At 44.3% G+C, this 23,200-nt stretch overlaps 1 protein-coding gene across 1 annotated transcript in view; it reads left to right on the forward strand.

Annotated features, from left to right (window-relative positions):
• Nucleotides 1-5,045: 5,045 nt before the first annotated feature.
• Nucleotides 5,046-23,200, forward strand: part of crb2a (crumbs cell polarity complex component 2a) — a 34,972-nt gene continuing 16,817 nt past the window's right edge. The window contains exon 1 of the mRNA XM_024381593.2: nt 5,046-5,264. Coding sequence (XP_024237361.2) covers nt 5,198-5,264 — 67 coding nt within the window. The 5' untranslated portion in view covers nt 5,046-5,197. The remainder of the gene's footprint in view (nt 5,265-23,200) is intronic.

Here is a 23,200-nt window from a genome sequence, read left to right on the forward strand (position 1 = left end):
ATGCTAAATTGTTCAACAATGTGTGTTATGAAGAGGCGACTATGTATCGCTCAGTAAGCTGTAATCGCATCCTAATGACATTTTTGAAGAAAATGTTTAAAGTAAATCATAAATCATACTGTGAGATTCTAAATGATGTTTACGGCATTTTTCACTTTTCAGATTGCTTTTGCACTACGAATATGTCACCCCTGGGCTTTAACTCAGCGGGCAAACACATTCATGAGGCGACCCAGGTTCGAACCCAGTCAGTCACATCCAGACAAGGACATTGTTTATGTACTGTATCTGCCCTCATACTATTTAAAAATGGATTGTTGGGGGAAGAGACTCATTGTCTTTGGTGGTTTTTGGCTTTAAGCTTCATAAAGGGCTAACAGATTTGAGCTGTTCCTAGGAAGCCTAAGCTGTATTCATGTTGTCGTGGCCTGATGGACTCTTGTTACAGCGTCATCCAGGTTTGGCCGGTGTAGGCCGTCATTGTAAATAACACTTTGTCGTTATCTGACTTGCCTAGTTAAATAAAGGTTCAATAAAAATAACTAAAATCCCGGCACCTCCCATTTTTGTGTTATTTATGAATGAAGTGGTGTAAATACTACAGATGGGATAAACCCGAAAATGATCTCGGGAGAGGTGAAGGGTGAATGTTAAAGGGACAATTGGTGGCTACAACAATCAAACCAGTAGTAGTACTTTAAAGGGTAATAAGTACTTTAAAGGGTAATAAGAAATAACTGTTGTCATAAACATAAACATTGTCATAAACCTATCATTCTATTTATCGTTATCACATTAATTCAGGCAATTTATCACAATATGGAATTTTTGTCAAAATCGCCCAGCTCAACTACACAGGAATGTAGTGTGTGTGTGTGTGTCTAAGTGAGCGATTTGTCTTTTTTGAGGTCGGTTGGAAAAAAATAGTTATCAAAATTTTGGTTTCAATATTTAAAAAAATACATTAAAGGCACTATGCATTATGTGGGCTGAATGCTGTAACAACACATAATAAAACAATTAATAAAATGACGGTAGTGACGGTCCATTACTGTGTATCACTAAGAAACACAGACTGAACAAGTAGGCACGCAATGGATTATGGTCATTGTAGTTAATGACCTAGTTTTCGGCGCTTAACTATGTAGAATATTCGCCTGTTGGAAACTACAACTCCCTACGACTCAATCACGCACAGTCTTACTGACAGTTGTGGCTGCTTTGTATGATGTATTGTTGTCACTACCTTCTTGCCCTTTGTGCTGTTGTCTGTGCTCAATAATGATTGAACCATGTTGTGTGCTGCTACCATGTTGTGTTGCTACCATGCTATGTTGTCATGTGTTGCTGCCTTGCTATGTTGTTGTCTAGGTCTCTCTTTATGTAGTGTTGTCTTGTCTCTCTTGTCGTGGTGTGTGTTTTGTCCTATATTTATATGTTTTTTTGTGTTGTTTTTTAAAATTCCAGCCCGCGTCCCCGCAGAAGGTCTTTTGCCATTTGGTAGGCCGTCATTGTAAATAAGATTGTTTTCTTAAATGACTTGCCTAGTTAAATAAAGGTTAAATCAAATAAATCAAATCAAATACTACATCGCACAGTTCAGGCTTGATCTGATTTATCTCTAGAGAAACTGCACAATGTGTGCATTGAGCTCACAGAAAACCCATGGAGCTCACAAAACCTCCCAAAAATAACAGACATTTCAGGTAATCGCTCAGCTCTAGTGTGTGTGTGGGCCTGTGTGTGTCATGGATGTGATCTAAACCCAGGTCTCCTACGGGACAAACCAACGTCTTGACCATAAGACCAAGAGAAAATTCCTCTTGTGATAAGGGTGACACTTATTTTGTATCGCAGTTTGTGCGTGCGCGTGTGTCCACACGTGTTGTTGGTTAAGTTTGCTAAATTGACAGTGATACCACACTTTGGTTTCAATCTCGGTCAGGAGGAGTGAGAAAGTAACCGAAGGTCCTGTGATTTAGCCGTCAGACATTCATCCTGGCTATCCGTTTGCGATAAAAGACTGTCTTCTCAAGGATGCCTCAAGAAAACAACCAAAAACAACCTCCTCCCTGATGAGCTGCAGGCATGTGTCATATCATGTTTCGGCACACGCTGCATTCCAAGATCCAGAAAAACACCAGGACGTCCCGTGAAATCTGCTGAAAAAGGTATCCTGAAAAGATTACATTGTAAACATTCAAATAACATAAAGTACGTGATTGAAGAGATGAGCAATAGACAGACAGGCCTCCCCCTTGCAACAATAGCACATTTTCCCATTAGTTTTCAATTCCTGATTTCAACTGAGTTGAGATGGAATTGACCCAAAACACTTAAAAAAGATACAAGTCCAACCCAAAGCAATGTTACCACTGTTGTATGCTCAATCAATATCTATACGCTCTCTTCCTCTATATCTGTACCCCTATTCCTCAGCATCTGTGATTTCACCAAAGCCCCATATACTACACACCACTGCGACCTGTATGCTTTGTTGACTGGCCCTTGCTCATATTTGTCGCCAAACCCGCTGGCTCCAGGTCATCTATAAGTATTTGCTAGGTATAGCTCCGCCTTATCTCAGCTCACTGGTCACCATAGCAGCACCCACCTGTAGCACACGCTTCAGCAGGTATATTTCATTGGTCACCCCCAAAGCCAATTCCTCCTTTGGAACGCCTTTCCTTCCTCTGCTGCCAATGACTGGAACGAACTGCAAAAATCACTGAAGCTGGAGACTCATATCTCCCTCACTAGCTTTAAGCACCAGCTGTCAGAACAACTCACAGATCACTGCATCTGTACATAGCCCATCTGTAAATAGCCCATCCAACTACCTCATCCCCATATTGTTATTTATTTAAAAAAAAAAAAAATGTTTTGCTCCTTTGCACCCCAGTATCTCTACTTGTACATTCATCTTCTGCACATCTATCACGCCCGTATTTAATTGCTGAATTGTAATTACTTTGCCACTACAGCCTTTTTATTGCCTTACCTCCCTTGTCCTACCTCATTTGCACACTGTATATAGATTTATTTTCCTATTGTGTTATTGACTGTACATTTGTTTACTCCATGTGTAACTCTGTGTTGTTGTTTGTGTCACTCTGCTTTGCTTTATCTTGGCCAGGTCGCAGTTGTAAATGAGAACTTGTTCTCAACTGGCCTACCTGGTTAAATAAAGGTGAAATAAATGAAACGTTTTTTTTTTAAATCAAAAAAATAAATCATCCAAGAGCCCCTTAGAGCCTACAGTAGGGATGTGGGCTGTCTGTCTGTCAGGAAGGGGGGCAGTCTGACCTTTTCCATGTCTTTAGGCTTTCTGGATAACATTGGCTGCTGTCTGTCTTGTGCCCTGTGCTATGACATGCAAACACACACTCGGACACGCAAACATGTACGCACACATGAAGGCATGCACACCCATATGCACACCCATATGCACACGTACTGTACATACAGTATATACAGAAACACACTCACATACAGTACCTGCACTCACACACAGCAACAGTTGGCTGTACCACACAGAAACAGTTTGCTAGACCACACAGAAGCCGTTTGCTAGACCACACAGAAACCGTTTGCTAGACCACACAGAAACAGTTTGCTAGACCACACAGAAGCCGTTTGCTAGACCACACAGAAACCGTTTGCTAGACCACACAGAAACAGTTTGCTAGACCACACAGAAGCCGTTTGCTAGACCACACAGAAACCGTTTGCTAGACCACACAGAAACCGTTTGCTAGACCACACAGAAGCCGTTTGCTAGACCACACAGAAGCCGTTTGCTAGACCACACAGAAACCGTTTGCTAGACCACACAGAAACCGTTTGCTAGACCACACAGAAACCGTTTGCTAGACCACACAGAAACAGTTTCTGTACAAAAATATATATATATTTTTTTTACATCAGATGTAAAAATAAAAAATAAACATATTTAAACTGATACAATGACTCTCTACGTTGTACCATCATAAACTGAAATTAGGCAAACTTTTAGAATTTTAACAACCAGGATCTGCGATTTCTGCATATTGCACCTATATTAATGTACATTTACACATTTAGTCACAATCTTACACACATAACAGTCCTCTCTGTAGTCCCCGCTAGGTGTTGTACGGCTGAGCGATAAGCCCAATGTTCACAAAGGAGCCATCAAGCTGCTGAGGCCGCGGATGACCTAGTGGCTAAAACCTGGACCGGATTCCCTCCTACTAATACAACCTGGACCGGATTCACTCCTACTAATACAACCTGGACCGGATTCACTCCTACTAATACAACCTGGACCGGATTCACTCCTACTAATACAACCTGGACCAGATTCACTCCTATTAATACAACCTGGACCGGATTCACTCCTACTAATACAACCTGGACCGGATTCACTCCTACTAATACAACCTGGACCGGATTCACTCCTACTAATACAACCTGGACCGGATTCACTCCTACTAATACAACTCCAGAGGGTCGAGTCAGGCTAAAAATGATACATTTATCCCCCTGGATTGGATGGATGTACCATTGTACACGGCCATTAAGAAATGTGGCATGGTATTAGCCATGCAGACTCATGTATTTGGAGTGACCACTGATGAGGACTAGGTTGGAGTTCAACGATTTGGTATGTGGTATTATGTTTCTCCAGTTAATTAGGAATTTGAATTGAATGTATGAAAGGGATGTTAGGTATTTTTTTTAAATTCGAAATGTAATGCTCAATGACTGAAAACTGTCAGGGACAGAAATTGCATTAACTGTGCCATCACGTTACACATTAAAGAATAAGCTTTAACATTGGTTATCATGACCAGTTGCAATTGATATCTTCTTCCAAGAATAGGGTTAACCTCAGTAGCTATTCATAATGAGGTGAGGTAAGAGGGATGTGCGAGAAGAATCCACCCCAAGTTTACTGATCCGTGCCTTGTTTTCCTGCCCCCTCCCTCTCCTACCGGTTGAATACACTCACTCTGACCAGGCTGTCTCTTCAGGCTAATGTTGCTCTCATTACCAACAAAGCATGGGTAGTCAGTAGCATGCCAACAGCAGAGCAGGGCAACACCAAGAGACTCACTAAGTCTTCTAACTCCAGAATACCTAGACGGGGGCTATTAAAGTGAAAATATTATATACTTTTTTTTGCTTCTTTAACTCCCAGGTCATTTGTTTCACCATGGAATTTGGGAAAATGAGTTTGAATCTCAAAACAGTGCTGTTGACCATGATGATGTTCAAATGGGGTAAGTCTCTCATTGCAAGTGATGACATGACGCTACGGGACAGGGTGTGAATGTATCATAGTGCAAAAATGACATCCTGTAGCGCTTTCTTTAAAGTAGCAATATGCAGTTCAAACAATGACAAAGAAGTCTGAGGAATGAGACTGAAGAAATGTAGCCACTCTCAAAATCATAGACAAAACTGTCTGGATCCAGGGACGGAACATCCATGATATAAAAATTATAGTCTTAACCATGTTGTGAGGCTATACAGTGTTCGTTTCCATTTACATTGTTTACAAGCATTGGAGTAAAACAAGCTTATATTTTGGGTTCTAAAGGGGTACAAGCGTTGAACTAAGCTCATGAGGCATTTATAAGTTATATTCTTTAAGAATCAATGGTTCTATATTATTAATTTAAATGTACTTAAATGGAGGTAGCAATCACAGATTGCCTCTAAGATGGAGAAGATTTTGAATGTGAAGGGAATGTATGGCAGGGGTGTAAGCCCTTACAGAGGAACAAGTGCGCCACTTGCCAGTTGTTGTGGGTGGCTTGTAATCTCCTTTCCTGAAAGCAACAGGTTGTGTGGAAAGATTATTGAAGGAAGCGAGTAAATATCTTAATGCCCCACAACACATTTCTGAAGTAATTTAAATCAGAAGCACCAACAGAAAAAGTTAACTAATTATTTTCTAAATGGCAAAGTAATTTAATATATATAAATATATATATATTTTTCTCATATGTTTCGACATATGCAGTTGCTTTACTATTCTACTTTCAATTAATTTCTTCCCGAATATGAATGATATTCTACATCACAATAAACACAAAAATTATATTTCCTACAGTTTCCAAACATTGTCCGTGTTTGAGAGCATCAAAACAAAATAGTGGCTGAGTAGTTATTTAGGATGCAAGGTGATTTGTCTTTAAATTTGTCGCCTGAGCTTTGTGCTCCCCTGTTTTCGCAAATCCACTGTGCCTTTGGTTTTTGACTCTCCTTGGCATTGGTTTGCATGGAACCCTAGTGCTAACTCTTCAAAATAATTGTTCTAAAGAATTCCCCTTTTTTCCCTTGGTTTCAACTGACGCTAGTACCTCCAACTCTTTACAAGTGGCCTGAAGAATTCCCCTTTTTTCCCTTGGTTTCAACTGACGCTAGTACCTCCAACTCTTTACAACAAGTGGCCTGAAGAATTCCCCCTCGTCTCTCTGTTTTGAGAGATGCTGCTCGATGGTACAGCGGCAGGGTCTATTCATTTACGACGATTCTGTTACAAAATGTTTCTTAAACGGAATGAACCGGGGAGGGATCTACCTGCATTTGTCCAATAGACAATCTAATTTTAGTTGCAAAACGTTCGATTTTGCAACTGTTTGGACTTATGATTTCACCCCAGGAGTGGTTCTCAGGGAGGGGCTTGGCTGCTTCATGCTAATTTCGCCCCACACACTCCCAACTGAATAGGGAATCTGAAACAGAAAGATCGGGGGCGACTAGGCGTTCATTGTTGCTCATAACCATGACAACCGGCCCTCAGACTAATTTCCAGGGTATTATCGGAGGGCCTCAAAAAAAGATTAGAATTTGAGGATAATCACTTTGTGCAACATTGTTTGCTTTGATCACGTGGGACCCAGTTGAATGAATATCTTATCTGGGGCTCATTAAAATCAGGCGCTTGATGAAAACGTATTATTGACACAAAGCTCAAGATATTAGTGATTAGAGTGAAGACTTTACATGAAATCAAGGTGTATCATTGAAACAAATGCTGAAATGTACTGCAAGTTTCATTGAGGAAAATAAGTTTCATTGAGGAAAACTGAAACCTGCACGGGAGTTTAGTCCACTGTTTCACAGTTCACCAGTTTATAATTCAGAAAGGAAGGCAGGACCCATGTCAAATCATGCATGCAGAGATAGGCTAAACAAGAGTGAGCTCACTGATGAAAAATTCCATTGAGAGGCGAGCAAATGAATGGCCACAAAATGAGGTCGTAAACAATCTCAAGAAAAGCTCAAAAACATGCGTTTGAATGAATCTCTGAATTAAATGCCAAAGTATTGTAGTTAGCGCTTAACATGTTGCTACGTAGTGTGCTAACTCTCGTAGCTCGGTTCCACCCACTCAGAGTGTGGGACCCCCTTGTGTTTTGCTTGCGAATTAGCCAAGCCCACTTGTCCACAGGCTGATTACTATCTCTCTGTGCCCCAGAGGTATCTCCTCAGATAGGTTTGTTTCATGGGGAAGAGGGAACCAGGGAAAGGGGTCAAGGTGTTACAAAAACAAACAACCTTACATCTAAAAATCCACCTTCACATAAACAGTACCAAGGGGTTTGGTTTTTGGAGGGTGGAAGGAGATATTTCTAATTCCCAGTTCCAGACAAAGAGGGCAGAGGTCAGAAATCACCTTACAGGCCCTTTTAAAAATCACTCAACCATGCTGATCCCTAGCTCCTCCCCCAAATGGACCCCTAGCTCCTCCCCCACACAGACCCCTAGCTCATGACAACATAGACAGAGAGAGTCAGCGAGAGAGAGAAAGGGCTGAATTCAATCCGTATTGCGGAAGATCCATGTTATAGCTCGTTTGAAATTTAAAGGCAAATTGAAATGTTCTGTTATTTGCAGAGACCACATTCACAGTAAACGCTGCATATGTCGGCCCCTTCGGAAGTTATCTTTACATTTTGGCACAGATCTTCTGTGGTACTTCCGCTATACGGACTGAATCCAGCGCAAAGAGAGAGAGCGAGATGGAGGGAGGGAGAGGGAGAGAGAGATAGGGAGGGGGAGATGGAGGGAGATAGAGGGGGCGAGAGGGAGAGAGAGAGATAGAGAGAGGGGGAGAGAGAGGGAGGGAGAGGGAGATAGGGAGGGGGAGAGGGAGATAGGGAGGGGGAGATGGAGGGAGGGAGAGATGGGGAAAGAGAGAGAGAGAGAGAGAGAGAGAGAGAGTGATTGTTATTTATTATGATTTTATTTAACCTTTATTTAACTAGGCAAGTCAGTTAAGAACAAATTAATCTTTACAATGACGGCCTACCAAAAGGCAAAAGACCTCCTGCGGGGACGGGGGCTGGAATAAAACAAATTAAAAATATAAATAAATAACATATAAATATAGGACAAAACAAACATCATGACAAGAGAGACAACACAACACTACATAAAGCGAGACCTAAGACAACAACATAGCAAGGCAGCAACACATGACAACAACATGGTAGCAGCACAAAACATGGTACAAACATTATTGGGCACAGACAACAACAGAAAGGGCAAGAAGGTAGAGACAACAATACATCACGCAAAGGGTGTAGGAAGAGAGAGAGCGATAGGGAGAGAGGGGGAAGGGTTCTGTCAGATGTCAGTGACAGCCTGTCTTTCTTTCCCCCTCTCAACCTCCCTGGGCCAGGATCAGATCCATGGTAGAGCTGGCTGCTGTTCTGGACACTGTTGCCTTTCTCCACTGTCTTTCTTTCCCCCTCTCAACCTCCCTGGGCCAGGATCAGATCCATGGTAGAGCTGGCTGCTGTTCTGGACACTGTTGCCTTTCTCCACTGTCTTTCTTTCCCCCTCTCAACCTCCCTGGGCCAGGATCAGATCCATGGTAGAGCTGGCTGCTGTTCTGGACACTGTTGCCTTTCTCCACTGTCTTTCTTTCCCCCTCTCAACCTCCCTGGGCCAGGATCAGATCCATGGTAGAGCTGGCTGCTGTTCTGGACACTGTTGACTTTCTCCACTGTCTGTTTGAACTGTTTGAAGTGAGAAGACCCACTGGACAAAAGATGTTTGAATAAATGTGGTTTCTACGTCATTTAAACAAAATAATTATATGTCATGCCATTGAATCAACGTGGAAAACTGATTGGATTCCTCAACTTAGGGGAATTTCATATTTGTTGCAGAACTTGTAAACTAAATCCAATGTCATGGTGAAATTGTTTGTTGATTTCACATTGAATTCACGTTAGTTGACAACTCAACCAAATGAAAATAAAAAATAGACGTTGAAGTGACATCTGTGCCCAGTGGGTAGAGAGTTGGGAGAAACAGACAGGAGAAGAGAGTAGAGGAGGGAAGAGGAGAGAGAAGAGGACAGAGTAGAGGAGGGACGAGGAGAGAGAAGAGGAGAGGGAAGAGGAGAGAGTAGAGGACAGAGTAGAGGAGGGATGAGGAGAGAGAAGAGGAGAGGGAAGAGGAGAGAGTAGAGGAGGGAAGAGGAGAGAGTAGAGGACAGAGTAGAGGAGGGACGAGGAGAGAGAAGAGAGAGGGAAGAGGAGAGAGTAGAGGAGGGAAGAGGACAGAGTAGAGGACAGAGTAGAGGAGGGACGAGGAGAGAGTAAAGAGGAGGGAAGAGGAGAGAGAAGAGGACAGAGTAGAGGAGGACGAGGAGAGAGAAGAGGAGAGGGAAGAGGAGAGAGTAGAGGAGGGAAGAGGACAGAGTAGAGGACAGAGTAGAGGAGGGACGAGGAGAGAGTAAAGAGGAGGGAAGAGGAGAGAGAAGAGGACAGAGTAGAGGAGGAAGAGGAGAGAGAAGAGGACAGAGTAGAGAGGGGGGACGAGGAGAGAGAAGAGGACAGAGTAGAGAGAGGGACGAGGAGAGAAGAAGAGGAGAGGGAAGAGGAGAGAGTAGAGGAGGGAAGAGGACAGAGTAGAGGACAGAGTAGAGGAGGGAGAGGAGAGAGTAAAGAGGAGGGAAGAGGAGAGAGAAGAGGACAGGAAGAGGAGGAACGAGGAGAGAGAAGAGGAGAGGGAAGAGGAGAGAGTAGAGGAGGGAAGAGGATAGAGTAGAGGACAGAGTAGAGGAGGGACGAGGAGAGAGTAAAGAGGAGGGAAGAGGAGAGAGAAGAGGACAGAGTAGAGGAGGGACGAGGAGAGAGTAAAAAGGAGGGAAGAGGAGAGAGGAGGGAAGAGGAGAGAGTAGAGGAGAGAAGAGAAGAGAGTAAAGAAGAGAGGGAAGAGGAGAGAGGAGGGAAGAGGAGAGAGTAGAAGAGGGAAGAGGACAGAGTAAAGAGGGGGAGAGGAGAGAGTAGAGGCGAGACGAGAGTAGAAGAGGGAAGAGGAGAGAGGAGGGAAGAGGAGAGAGTAGAAGAGGGAAGAGGACAGAGTAAAGAGGGGGAAGAGGAGAGAGTAGGGAGGGTAGAGGAGAGGGTAGAGGAGGGAAGAGGAGAGAGTAGAGGAGGGAAGAGGAGGTGTAGAGGAGGGAAGAGGAGAGTGTAGAGGAGGGAAGAGGAGAGAGTAGAGGAGGGAAGAGGAGAGAGTAGAGGAGGGAAGAGGAGAGAGTAGAGGAGGGAAGAGGAGAGAGTAGAGGAGGGAAGTAGAGAGAGTAGAGGAGGGAAGAGGAGAGTGTAGAGGAGGGAGAGGAGAGGGTAGAGGAGGGAAGAGGAGAGAGTAGAGGAGGGAAGAGGAGAGAGTAGAGGAGGGAAGAGGAGAGAGTAGAGGAGAGGGAAGAGGAGAGAGTAGAGGAGGGAAGAGGAGAGAGTAGAGGAGGGAAGAGGAGAGAGTAGAGGAGAGGGAAGAGGAGAGAGTAGAGGAGGGAAGAGGAGAGAGTAGAGGAGGGAAGAGGAGAGAGTAGGGAGGGAAGAGGAGAGAGTAGAGGAGTAAAGAGGAGAGAGTAGAGCAGAGGGAAGAGGAGAGTAAAGAGAAGGGAAGAGGAGAGAGTAGAGGAGGGAAGAGGAGAGAGTAGAGGAGGGAGGAGGAGAGAGTAGAGGAGGGAAGAGGAGAGAGTAGAGGAGGGAAGAGGAGAGAGTAGAGGAGGGAAGAGGAGAGAGTAGAGGAGAGAGTAGAGCAGAGGGAAGAGGAGAGTAAAGAGAAGGGAAGAGGAGAGAAGAGGAGAGAGTAGAGGAGAGGGAAGAGGAGAGAGAAGAGGAGAGTAAAGATGAGGGAAGAGGAGAGAGTAGAGGAGAGGGAAGAGGAGAGAGTAGAGAAGAGGTAGAGGAGAGAGTAGAGAAAAGGTGAGTGTAGGTAGAGGAAAAGTAGGTGTAGGTAGAGGAGAGGTAGGTGTAGGTAGAGGAAAGGTGGGTGTAGGTAGAGGAAAAGTAGGTGTAGGTAGAGGAAAGGTGGGTGTAGGTAGAGGAAAGGTGGGTGTAGGTAGAGAAAAGGTAGGTGTAGGTAGAGGAAAGGTGGGTGTAGGTAGAAGAAAGGTGGGTAGGTAGAGGAGAGGTAGGTGTAGGTAGAGGAGAGGTGGGTGTAGGTAGAGGAGAGGTAGGTGTAGGTAGAGGAAATGTAGGTGTAGGTAGAGGAAAGGTGGGTGTAGGTAGAGGAAAGGTAGGTGTAGGTAGAGGAAAGGTAGGTGTAGGTAGAGGAGAGGTAGGTGTAGGTAGAGGAAAGGTGGGTGTAGGTAGAGGAAAGGTGGGTGTAGGTAGAGGAAAGGTGGGTGTAGGTAGAGGAAAGGTGGGTGTAGGTAGAGGAAAGGTGGGTGTAGGTAGAGGAAAGGTGGGTGTAGGTAGAGGAAAGGTAGGTGTAGGTAGAGGAAAGGTAGGTGTAGGTAGAGGAGAGGTAGGTGTAGGTAGAGGAAAGGTGGGTGTAGGTAGAGGAAAGGTGGGTGTAGAGGAGAGGTAGGTGTAGGTAGAGGAAATGTAGGTGTAGGTAGAGGAGAGGTAGGTGTAGGTAGAGGAGAGGTGGGTGTAGGTAGAGGAAAGGTGCGTGTAGGTAGAGGAACAGTAGGTGTAGGTAGAGGAAATGTAGGTGTAGGTAGAGGAAATGTAGGTGTAGATAGAGGAAAGGTAGGTGTAGGTAGAGGAAAGGTAGGTGTAGGTAGAGGAAAGGTGGGTGTAGAGGAAAGGTAGGTGTAGGTAGAGGAAAGGTAGGTGTAGGTAGAGGAAAGGTAGGTGTAGGTAGAGGAAAGGTAGGTGTAGGTAGAGGAAAGGTAGGTGTAGGTAGAGGAAAAGTAGGTGTAGGTAGAGGAAAGGTGGGTGTAGGTAGAGGAAAGGTAGGTGTAGGTAGAGGAAATGTAGGTGTAGGTAGAGGAAAGGTAGGTGTAGGTAGAGGAAAGGTAGGTGTAGGTAGAGGAAAGGTGGGTGTAGGTAGAGGAAAGGTAGGTGTAGGTAGAGGAAAGGTGGGTGTAGGTAGAGGAACAGTAGGTGTAGGTAGAGGAAATATAGGTGTAGGTAGAGGAAAGGTGGGTGTAGGTAGAGGAAAGGTGGGTGTAGGTAGAGGAAAGGTGGGTGTAGGTAGAGGAAAGGTGGGTGTAGGTAGAGGAAAGGTGGGTGTAGGTAGAGGAAAGGTGGGTGTAGGTAGAGGAACAGTAGGTGTAGGTAGAGGAAATATAGGTGTAGGTAGAGGAAAGTTGGGTGTAGGTAGAGGATGAAAGGTAGGTGTAGTTAGAGGAACAGTAGGTGCATCAGGAGAGGAGATGTAGGTGTTTATTTCCCCTCGGGGCATCAGGTAGAGGAGATGTACTGTTTATTTAGGTAGAGGACTGTTTATTAGGTGGGTGTAGGTAGAGGAAAGGTAGGTGTAGGTAGAGGAGAGGTAGGTGTAGGTAGAGGAAAGGTGGGTGTAGGTAGAGGAAAGGTAGGTGTAGGTAGAGGAAAGGTGGGTGTAGGTAGAGGAACAGTAGGTGTAGGTAGAGGAGAGGAGTTGTGTGAAACATTGTCAGAAGATGAAATTAGATGTACTGTTTATTTCCCCTCGGGGCATCAGGAGAGGAGATGTACTGTTTATTTCCCCTCGGGGCATCAGGAGAGGAGATGTACTGTTTATTTCCCCTCGGGGCATCAGGAGAGGAGATGTACTGTTTATTTCCCCTCGGGGCATCAGGAGAGGAGATGTACTGTTTATTTCCCCTCGGGGCATCAGGAGAGGAGATGTACTGTTTATTTCCCCTCGGGGCATCAGGAGAGGAGATGTACTGTTTAACAGGGGCATCAGGAGAGGAGATGTACTGTTTAGGGAGAAAAAGGGGGCATCAGGAGAGGAGATGTACTGTTTATTTCCCCTCGGGGCATCAGGAGAGGAGATGTACTGTTTATTTAGTAGGGCATCAGGAGAGGGTGGGATGGAGGAGATGTACTGTTTATTTCCCCTCGGGGCATCAGGAGAGGAGATGTACTGTTTATTTCCCCTCGGGGCATCAGGGAGGAGATGTACTGTTTATTTCCCCTCGGGGCATCAGGGAGGAGATGTACTGTTTATTTCCCCTAGGGGCATCAGGAGAGGAGATGTACTGTTTAGAGGGAGGGCAGGGTGAAAGGAGGGGGCATCAGGAGAGGAGATGTACTGTTTAAAAGAGAAGGGCATCAGGAGAGGAGATGTACTGTTTATTTCCCCTCGGGGCATCAGGAGAGGAGATGTACTGTTTATTTCCCCTCGGGGCATCAGGAGAGGAGATGAAACAGGAGGAAGGGAAGTCGATGACTCTGCTGTCTTTCGGGAAAGGTGACCAGTAGATAAATTGAAAAGAGAAGATAGTTGAGGAGAAAAGAGAAGGGTAGTAGAGGGAGGGAAGAGGGTGAAAAGAGAAGGGTAGCAAAGAGGGGAGAGCAGAATTGCACAGGAGATTTGAGAGGAGAGGAGTTAAGGAGAAGAAAGAATTGAAGTGGCATTCCACTGAAGATGGCTCCCAAAAATAACCATGCTTTTTCAAACTGCCTGGAACCCCAAAGGAGGACCCCAGTTTTTCCTGTTCCCAATTGGCTCCTTTATTCGTGCACCTTGCTTGGTAAGCAAGGTAGCGACAGTACACCTTTGCCTACACAACATGTGATATTTAAAGTTTTTAATTTTTAATACATTTGCAAAAATGTTTAACACAAACTGTTTTTGCTTTGCCATTATGGGGTATTGTGTAGATTTATCAGTAGAAAAAAACTATTTAATCCATTTTAGAATAAGGCTGTAACGTAACAAAATATGAAAAAAGTAAAGAGGTCTGAATCATTTCCGAATAAACTATAAGTAAAGGTCAGTTCCAGCATACTTAGTCAATGACTTTCCAGACATCTCAGTACCACAGAGTAGTCCTAGAAAGTTTGCAGCTCATTGACTACCCAGAAGGATTCAATTGTCAATTGAAATGGGGTTGGGATTAGACACAACTAGAATAAATTAAGATTACAATCAGGATGATCTCCAGGAAGATTCACATTCGATGCAGGATTGTGGCAAAGTAAACATCACATTTCTCAGACTCAGCAACTACTCTGGGTGTTATTCATTAGAGAATATAATAGAAAATGTTTTAAAACATTTTGCAATTGAAAACAAAATATCTTATTTCTACATGGACAAGTCCAAATAGTGCCTCACTGTTTCAGTTCTTTTCTTCTGTTTTCTGCCAAATGAACACAACCCTGGTCTGGACTGTCTGGTCGGCCTTGACTGACAGCCGAGCCTGTATCATCACCACACACTCTGCTGACCCCCAAGTCCAGAGTGACTGGCATCCCACGCCCATGGCCAGGTTCCACAGACATAAAAGGCATAGCTACGTTAGATAAGCACCAGTGAACAGGGAAGGTGGTGACATCACAAGAGTGGACTGTCTTAGCTATGACTTGCCCTCTTTTAGAGGTTGGAGTGGGAGAGAAGGGGTTGTGTGGGATATCGAGTGTGTGTTTGGGAAGGGGATTTGAATGAGGAGGTGCTGTGTGTATGTGTGTGTGTGTGTGTGTGTGTGTGTGTGTGTGTGTGTGTGTGTGTGTGTGTGAGCTAGAGAGTGCATGCATGCTTGCGGTAGGGGGTTTTGGGCAAAAAAGATAGAATGGGGAGGGAGAAATGTGTGTGTGAGAGGGAGATGGAGGGTGGTGTTGAGCAGAGAGGTTAGGACCCTGCAGTCCATCAGAGCTGCTGAGTGGAGAGTGGAGGCAGGTGTGGGAGACGGCTGTCAAGTCTGGCCGCCCCCAGAGGAGCCTCCCTTTCAGTGTGTGTGTGCAGTATCAGGTGCAGGTAAACATGAGTCTGTACCAGTAATCTATAGTGAGTCAGGCCAAATCATCTGTAGTGAGTCAGGCCCAGTCATCTGTAGTGAGTCAGGCCCAGTCATCTATAGTGAGTCAGGCCCAGTCATCTATAGTGTGGCAAAACAAGTCATCTATAGTGAGTCAGTACCAGTGATCTATTGTGAGTCAGGACCAGTCATCTATAGTGAGTCAGGACCAGTCATCTATAGTGAGTCAGAACCAGTCATCTATAGTGAGTCAGGACCAGTCATCTACAGTGAGTCAGGACCAGTCATCTACAGTGAGTCAGGACCAGTCATCTACAGTGAGTCAGAACCAGTCATCTATAGTGAGTCAGGACAAGTCATCTATATTGAGTCAGGACAAGTCATCTATATTGAGTCAGGACCAGTCATCTATACTGAATCAGAACCAGTCGTCTATAGTGAGTCAGGACCAGTCGTCTATAGTGAGTCAGGACCAGTCGTCTATAGTGAGTCAGGACCAGTCGTGTATAGTGAGTCAGGACCAGTCGTGTATAGTGAGTCAGGACCAGTCGTCTCTAGTGAGTCAGGACCAGTCATCTATAGTGAGTCAGAACCAGTCATCTATATTGAGTCTGTACCAGTTATCTATAGTGAGTCAGGACCAAAATCAAATCAAATCAAATTTATTTATATAGCCCTGCGTACATCAGCTGATTTCTCAAAGTGCTGTACAGAAACCCAGCCTAAAACCCCAAACAGCAAGCAATGCAGGTGTAGAAGCACGGTGGCTAGGAAAAACTCACAAGAAAGGCCAAAACCTAGGAAGAAACCTAGAGAGGAACCAGGCTATGTGGACTGGCCAGTCCTCTTCTGGCTGTGCCGGGTGGAGATTATAACAGAACATGGCCAAGATGTTCAAATGTTAATAAATGACCAGCATGGTCCAATAATAATAAGGCAGAACAGTTGAAACTGGAGCAGCAGCACGGCCAGGTGGACTGGGGACAGCAAGGAGTCATCATGTCAGGTAGTCCTGAGGCATGGTCCTAGGGCTCAGGTCCTCCAAGAGAGAGAAAGAAAGAGATAAATAGAGAATTAGAGAGAGCACACTTAAATTCACATAGGACACCGAATAGGACAGGAGAAGTACTCCAGATATAACCAACTGACCCTAGCCCCCCGACACATAAATTACTGCAGCATAAATACTGGAGGCTGAGACAGGAGGGGTCAGGAGACACTGTGGCCCCATCCGAGGACTCCCCCGGACAGGGCCAAACAGGAAGGATATAACCCCACCCACTTTGCCAAAGCACAGCCCCCACACCACTAGAGGGATATCTTCAACCACCAACTTACCATCCTGAGACAAGGCTGAGTATAGCCCACAAAGATCTCCGCCACGGCACAACTCAAGGGGGGGGGCGCCAACCCAGACAGGATGATCACATCAGTGACTCAACCCACTCAGGTGACGCACCCCTCCCAGGGACGGTATGAGAGAGCCCCAGTAAGCCAGTGACTCAGCCCCTGTAATAGGGTTAGAGGCAGAGAATCCCAGTGGAAAGAGGGGAACCGGCCAGGCAGAGACAGCAAGGGCGGTTCGTTGCTCCAGAGCCTTTCCATTCACCTTCCCACTCCTGGGCCAGACTACACTCAATCATATGACCCACTGAAGAGATGAGTCTTCAATAAAGACTTAAAGGTTGAGACCGAGTTTGCGTCTCTGACATGGGTAGGCAGACCGTTCCATAAAAATTGAACTCTATAGGAGAAAGCCCTGCCTCCTGCTGTTTGCTTAGAAATTCTAGGGACAATTAGGAGGCCTGCGTCTTGTGACCGTAGCATACGTGTAGGTATGTACGGCAGGACCAAATCAGAGAGATACAGTGCCTTGCGAAAGTATTCGGCCCCCTTGAACTTTGCGAACTTTTGCCACATTTCAGGCTTCAAACATAAAGATATAAAACTGTATTTTTTTGTGAAGAATCAACAACAAGTGGGACACAATCATGAAGTGGAACGACATTTATTGGATATTTCAAACTTTTTTTAACAAATCAAAAACTGAAAAATTGGGCGTGCAAAATTATTCAGCCCCCTTAAGTTAATACTTTGTAGCGCCACCTTTTGCTGCGATTACAGTTGTAAGTCGCTTGGGGTATGTCTCTATCAGTTTTGCACATTGAGAGACTGAAATTTTTTCCCATTCCTCCTTGCAAAACAGCTCGAGCTCAGTGAGGTTGGATGGAGAGCATTTGTGAACAGCAGTTTTCAGTTCTTTCCACAGATTCTCAATTGGATTCAGGTCTGGACTTTGACTTGGCTATTCTAACACCTGGATATGTTTATTTTTGAACCATTCCATTGTAGATTTTGCTTTATGTTTTGGATCATTGTCTTGTTGGAAGACAAATCTCCGTCCCAGTCTCAGGTCTTTTGCAGACTCCATCAGGTTTTCTTCCAGAATGGTCCTGTAATTGGCTCCATCCATCTTCCCATCAATTTTAACCATCTTCCCTGTCCCTGCTGAAGAAAAGCAGGCCCAAACCATGATGCTGCCACCACCATGTTTGACAGTGGGGATGATGGTTCAGGGTGATGAGCTGTGTTGCTTTTACGCCAAACATAACGTTTTGCATTGTTGCCAAAAAGTTCAATTTTGGTTTCATCTGACCAGAGCACCTTCTTCCACATGTTTGGTGTGTCTCCCAGGTGGCTTGTGGCAAACTTTAAACGACACTTTTTATGGATATCTTTAAGAAATGGCTTTCTTCTTGCCACTCTTCCATAAAGGCCAGATTTGTGCAATATACGACTGATTGTTGTCCTATGGACAGAGTCTCCCACCTCAGCTGTAGATCTCTGCAGTTCATCCAGAGTGATCATGGGCCTCTTGGCTGCATCTCTGATCAGTCTTCTCCTTGTATGAGCTGAAAGTTTAGAGGGACGGCCAGGTCTTGGTAGATTTGCAGTGGTCTGATACTCCTTCCATTTCAATATTATCGCTTGCACAGTGCTCCTTGGGATGTTTAAAGCTTGGGAAATCTTTTTGTATCCAAATCCGTCTTTAAACTTCTTCACAACAGTATCTCGGACCTGCCTGGTGTGTTCCTTGTTCTTCATGATGCTCTCTGCGCTTTTAACGGACCTCTGAGACTATCACAGTGCAGGTGCATTTATACGGAGACTTGATTACACACAGGTGGATTGTATTTATCATCATTAGTCATTTAGGTCAACATTGGATCATTCAGAGATCCTCACTGAACTTCTGGAGAGAGTTTGCTGCACTGAAAGTAAAGGGGCTGAATAATTTTGCATGCCCAATTTTTAAGTTTTTGATTTGTTAAAAAAGTTTGAAATATCCAATAAATGTCATTCCACTTCATGATTGTGTCCCACTTGTTGTTGATTCTTCACAAAAAAATACAGTTTTATATCTTTATGTTTGAAGCCTGAAATGTGGCAAAAGGTCGCAAAGTTCAAGGGGGCCGAATACTTTCGCAAGGCACTGTAGGTAGGAGCAAGCCCATGTAATGCTTTGTAGGTTAGCAGTAAAACCTTGAAATCAGCCCTTGCTTTGACAGGAAGCCAGTGTAGGGAGGCTAGCACTGGAGTAATATGATCAAATTTTTTGGTTCTAGTCAGGATTCTAGCAGCCGTATTTAGCACTAACTGAAGTTTATTTAGTGCTTTATCCGGGTAGCCGGAAAGTAGAGCATTGCAGTAATCTAACCTAGAAGTGACAAAAGCATGGATTGATTTTTCTGCATCACTTTTGGACAGAAAGTTTCAGATTTTTGCAATGTTACGTAGATGGAAAAAAGCTGTCCTTGAAATGGTCTTGATATGTTCTTCAAAAGAGAGATCAGGGTCCAGAGTAATGCTGAGGTCCTTCACAGTTTTATTTGAGACGACTGTACAACCATTAAGATTAATTGTCAGATTCAACAAAAGATCTCTTTGTTTCTTGGGACCTAGAACAAGCATCTCTGTTTTCACCGAGTTTAAAAGTAGTACGTTTGCAGCCATCCACTTCCTTATGTCTGAAACACATGTTTCTAGCGAGGGCAATTTTGGGGCTTTACCATGTTTCATTGAAATGCACAGCTGTTTGTCATCTGCATAGCAGTGAAAGTTAACATTATGTTTTCGAATGACATCCCCAAGAGGTAAAATATATAGTGAAAACAATAGTGGTCCTAAAACGGAACCTTGAGTAACACCGAAATTTACAGTTGATTTGTCAGAGGACAAACCATTCACAGAGACAAACTGATATCTTTCCAGTCATCTATAGTGAGTCAGGACCTGTCCTCTAAAGCAGGGCTGCCCAACCCTCTTCCTGGAGTTCTACCGTCCTGTGGGTTTTCAGTCCAACCCAAATTTAACAGACCTTAACTAATTGAATCAGAAATGCTAAATTCGGGTTGGATTGAAAACCTACAGGACAGTAAATCTCCAGGAAGAGGGTTGGGCAGCCGTGATCTATAGTGAGTCAGAACCAGTCGTCTATAATGAGTCAGAACCAGTCGTCTATAGTGAGTTAGGACCAGTCATCCATAGTGAGTCAGAACCAGTCGTCTACAGTGAGTCAGAACCAGTCATCTATAGTGAGTTAGGACCGGTTGTCTTATAGTGAGTCAGAACCAGTCATCTATAGTCGGGGCGGTAGGTAGCCTAGTGGTTAGAGCGTTGGACTGGTAACCGAAAGGTTGCAAGGTAAAAATCTGTCATTCTGCCCCTGAAGAAGGCAGTTAGCCCACTGTTAAAATAAAAATAGTGAGTCAGGTCCAGTCATCTATATTGAGTCAGTACAAGAACACAGACACACACAAAAACTAAATTAAGTATATTTAAGCCAATCAGTGCACTACACTTGCTACAAATTTGAACCAGTAATGAAACTACAGATTGTTCCTGAATCTGTGGATTACTTCCTTTGTTTGCCATCATGGACCAGTGGATTCTATTTTGGTAAGTTCGGTGAAAAGTCCAAATCCGGGGCTCAAATCACAGTCAACACTTTAGTATACTTTTGTGTCTGTCTACCTGTATGTGTGTTTATGTGTGCATACAGCGCAAGTATGACTGGTGTATGAGTGTGTGCGTTTTGAGGATATTTATTTGTCTACATGCTTACGTAGAGATAGAGAGTGTGTACATGCATAGTACTTGAAGTTGTGAGTACAAGTTTATACCTGCGTACATGCATAGTATTTGAAGTTGTGAGAATAAGTATATACCTGTGTGCATGCACAGTACTTAAAGTTGTGAGAATACGTAACCTGTGTACATGCATAGAGCTTGAAGTTGTGAGTATACATACAGAATATATTTGTGTACATGCGTAAGTGTGGGTATATGCAGGCATTGTTATGTAATGTGTATGTAGAACATGTGTGTGTGAAGTGAGAAGTGAGAAGTGAGAACATGCAGAGAGCCTCTCAGTGATAATCTGCTCAGGTATCCTGCTATCAGGAGCTTAGAGGAGCAAGGGGATTGGCCGAAATCAGTCGGGAGAGATTAAGACCAGAGAAACGCTCTCAAGGTCAGAAAGGCTATCTGACCTGCCTCTAAGGAGAGTTGAAGATGGTGGAGTGGAAAAAAGGGTACAATTTTTAAAAGGGTGTATGTCAGGGTTGTCTACTTAGCCCGTTCTCATTTCTGGTAAATTTATTTCCACATTTCAGTCATTTATTTTATGCCCGGTACAGCTTCACTGCTCACTGGGAGGCTAAGCCCATTTCTGGTTCACTCCAGGCTAGGCTAAATTGAAGGGGCTGACAATATTTCAATACGTACAATATTGATACTGATTCACAGAGCATACTGTAAACAAATGACATATTCCTACCCATGTAGAGGGCCATATTCTTACTGTTCGAGATAAGATTTAACATTAAATAACAGGTACATGAGATGTAAGATGTTAATATCATGTGCATTCGAGGAAAAGGTGCATGGGGCATGGATGCCCAGGGTAACATTCATCACCAATCTCAGGGTCTTCCTTCTTGGTTCTGGAGAGTCCTGATTGAACTGATCATTATGAACCAGGTGTTAAAGCACTGGGCTGGGAGGAAACAGAACACATGGTGTGGCTCTCCCAGGTCCCGAAGAGAACAGTGTTCAATCTTATCACAATCCTCCATTATACAGCTGTAATTACCCAGTCAGTGTGACTATCATCATTATCGCAATTAGTGCTTTGAGCATAATGCATGAAAAATGTCTTAATTGTGTACTACAGAATCTTAATTGTTTTGGTTCCAAACTTCTGAAATAAAAAAACGAATGACCTACATTCCTTCTCATGGGCATAGAGAAATGTGATCTTTTCTGTGCAACGAAGTCCAACTTCGGGACTTTTTTTCTTCTTTTCCATGGTACTTTTCACCTCAACGTGAGACTACGGACTAAGTCTACAAGTTTTTATACTCCGCCTGCTCTCTAAAGGGATTTGCCATGCAGCTAAAACCCGCCAAAAGCCCCACTGTAATCCTCTGAGTTCCTACAAACACAGCAAGCTCCATGCACCTTTAAAACTGAAATGAGATGTGACAACCTGCCTTCTGGCGAGCCAGCAAAGTGTTCCTCCATGAGTGGGCCACAGCATGAGGTGAGGGGAGAGTGAGGTTAAACAGCTTGGCTTTACCCTCCATCTTTCTTACCCCATTACCCTCCATCTTTCTTACCCCATCACTGCTACCACCCTATCCCAGCATCCCTCACCAACAGGAGAGTTGGAGGAGGAGGTCAGGGGAGGTCGCTGGCCCTCCCTAAGCCCCCTGCATAACTTTTAGGGCTGCCATGGCAACCCTACTCCGAGTTTTGGGGGGAGTCATGTGTTTGCCAGTCCCTTTCCCGGATTCAGGGTTGGGCACACACACATGCACGCACAATAAAGGAATTCCTGGCTGCTTTCCAGTATCCAAGGGTCGTCGGTGGCAGGTGTGTGAGTGTGTGTGAATGAGTGTGTGTGGCTGTTCGAGACAGTTGAATGAATGAAAAACACAATAGCCTGCAGAGACCCCAGGAAGCACCCTGAGGCTTCTCTTTGAGTCTCGTTAGAACCTTTTAGACACTGTTCAGCATACTGCCTGCACACACTGAGCTTGCTTGCTATTGAGCTATCTTCTTTTGTAGATGTCTCTCTGCTTCAGATCAAGCCATAAGCTCTGGCTGTTGTGACAGAGCGTTCAACTAGTTGACAAGCTGATCAAGGGATTTCTCTTGGCCTGAAAGTAACTCTCTGACTTTGATTAGATGACCTCACAATGGGAGACTTTATCATGGACTCCATCACATTGAGTTTCCATTCTCAAATGAGGTTTGTATTTCAGAAAACATACTATGGATAACCTGTTCCCCTATGTTATGGTGTCTAAGTTATGGATTCCCATACTGCTAGGTTGGGGAACAGAACTTTCAATAATCACAGACAGAACTTCGGGAAAAGAACTTGCTCCAATCACAGACAAAAACTCTTTCCAAAGTAATTACATCACCACTCTGATGTTTTTGCAAACAGTCTCTAGCTGTGTTTACACAGTCAGCCCAATTCTGATATTTTTTGCCACTAATTGGTCTTTTGACCAATCAGATAAGATCTTTGCCAATAATCGGGCAATTCATCAGAATTGGGCTGCCTGTGTAAGCGTATCCTTAGTTCTCAGTCCTTGCCAAACAATCTCTGTTAGTATCAGATCCACCCTAACCTAACATAGCAAGCATTTCTCTCTTTCTGGTCCTGTCGGTGGAGGTTATTTTCTGCACTGTTCAACCAATCCAGTAAATGTGGAGGAGGAGTTAAGATGGCGTGTCACCTTGTTAACGTCCAAAAGTGGAATTTGCGTCACAGGCTCTCTTTCCATTTCCCCCGAAAACCGGATGCATCTGGTTGTTACCAAACCTGCTGAGGGTGGGGCCACCCTAACTGATACACAGGGTGCACCTAGATATACCTAGACTGATGGACATTTTGGCAAAGCCATCATGGTGACTTAGTTTCAGTAGGGTGAGTCTAAGGCATGGTGGTCATATTCCAAAGTGACTCTTTCC

The sequence above is a fragment of the Oncorhynchus tshawytscha genome, linkage group LG20 (genome assembly GCF_018296145.1).
Source record: "Oncorhynchus tshawytscha isolate Ot180627B linkage group LG20, Otsh_v2.0, whole genome shotgun sequence".
Classification (NCBI taxonomy): domain Eukaryota; kingdom Metazoa; phylum Chordata; class Actinopteri; order Salmoniformes; family Salmonidae; genus Oncorhynchus; species Oncorhynchus tshawytscha.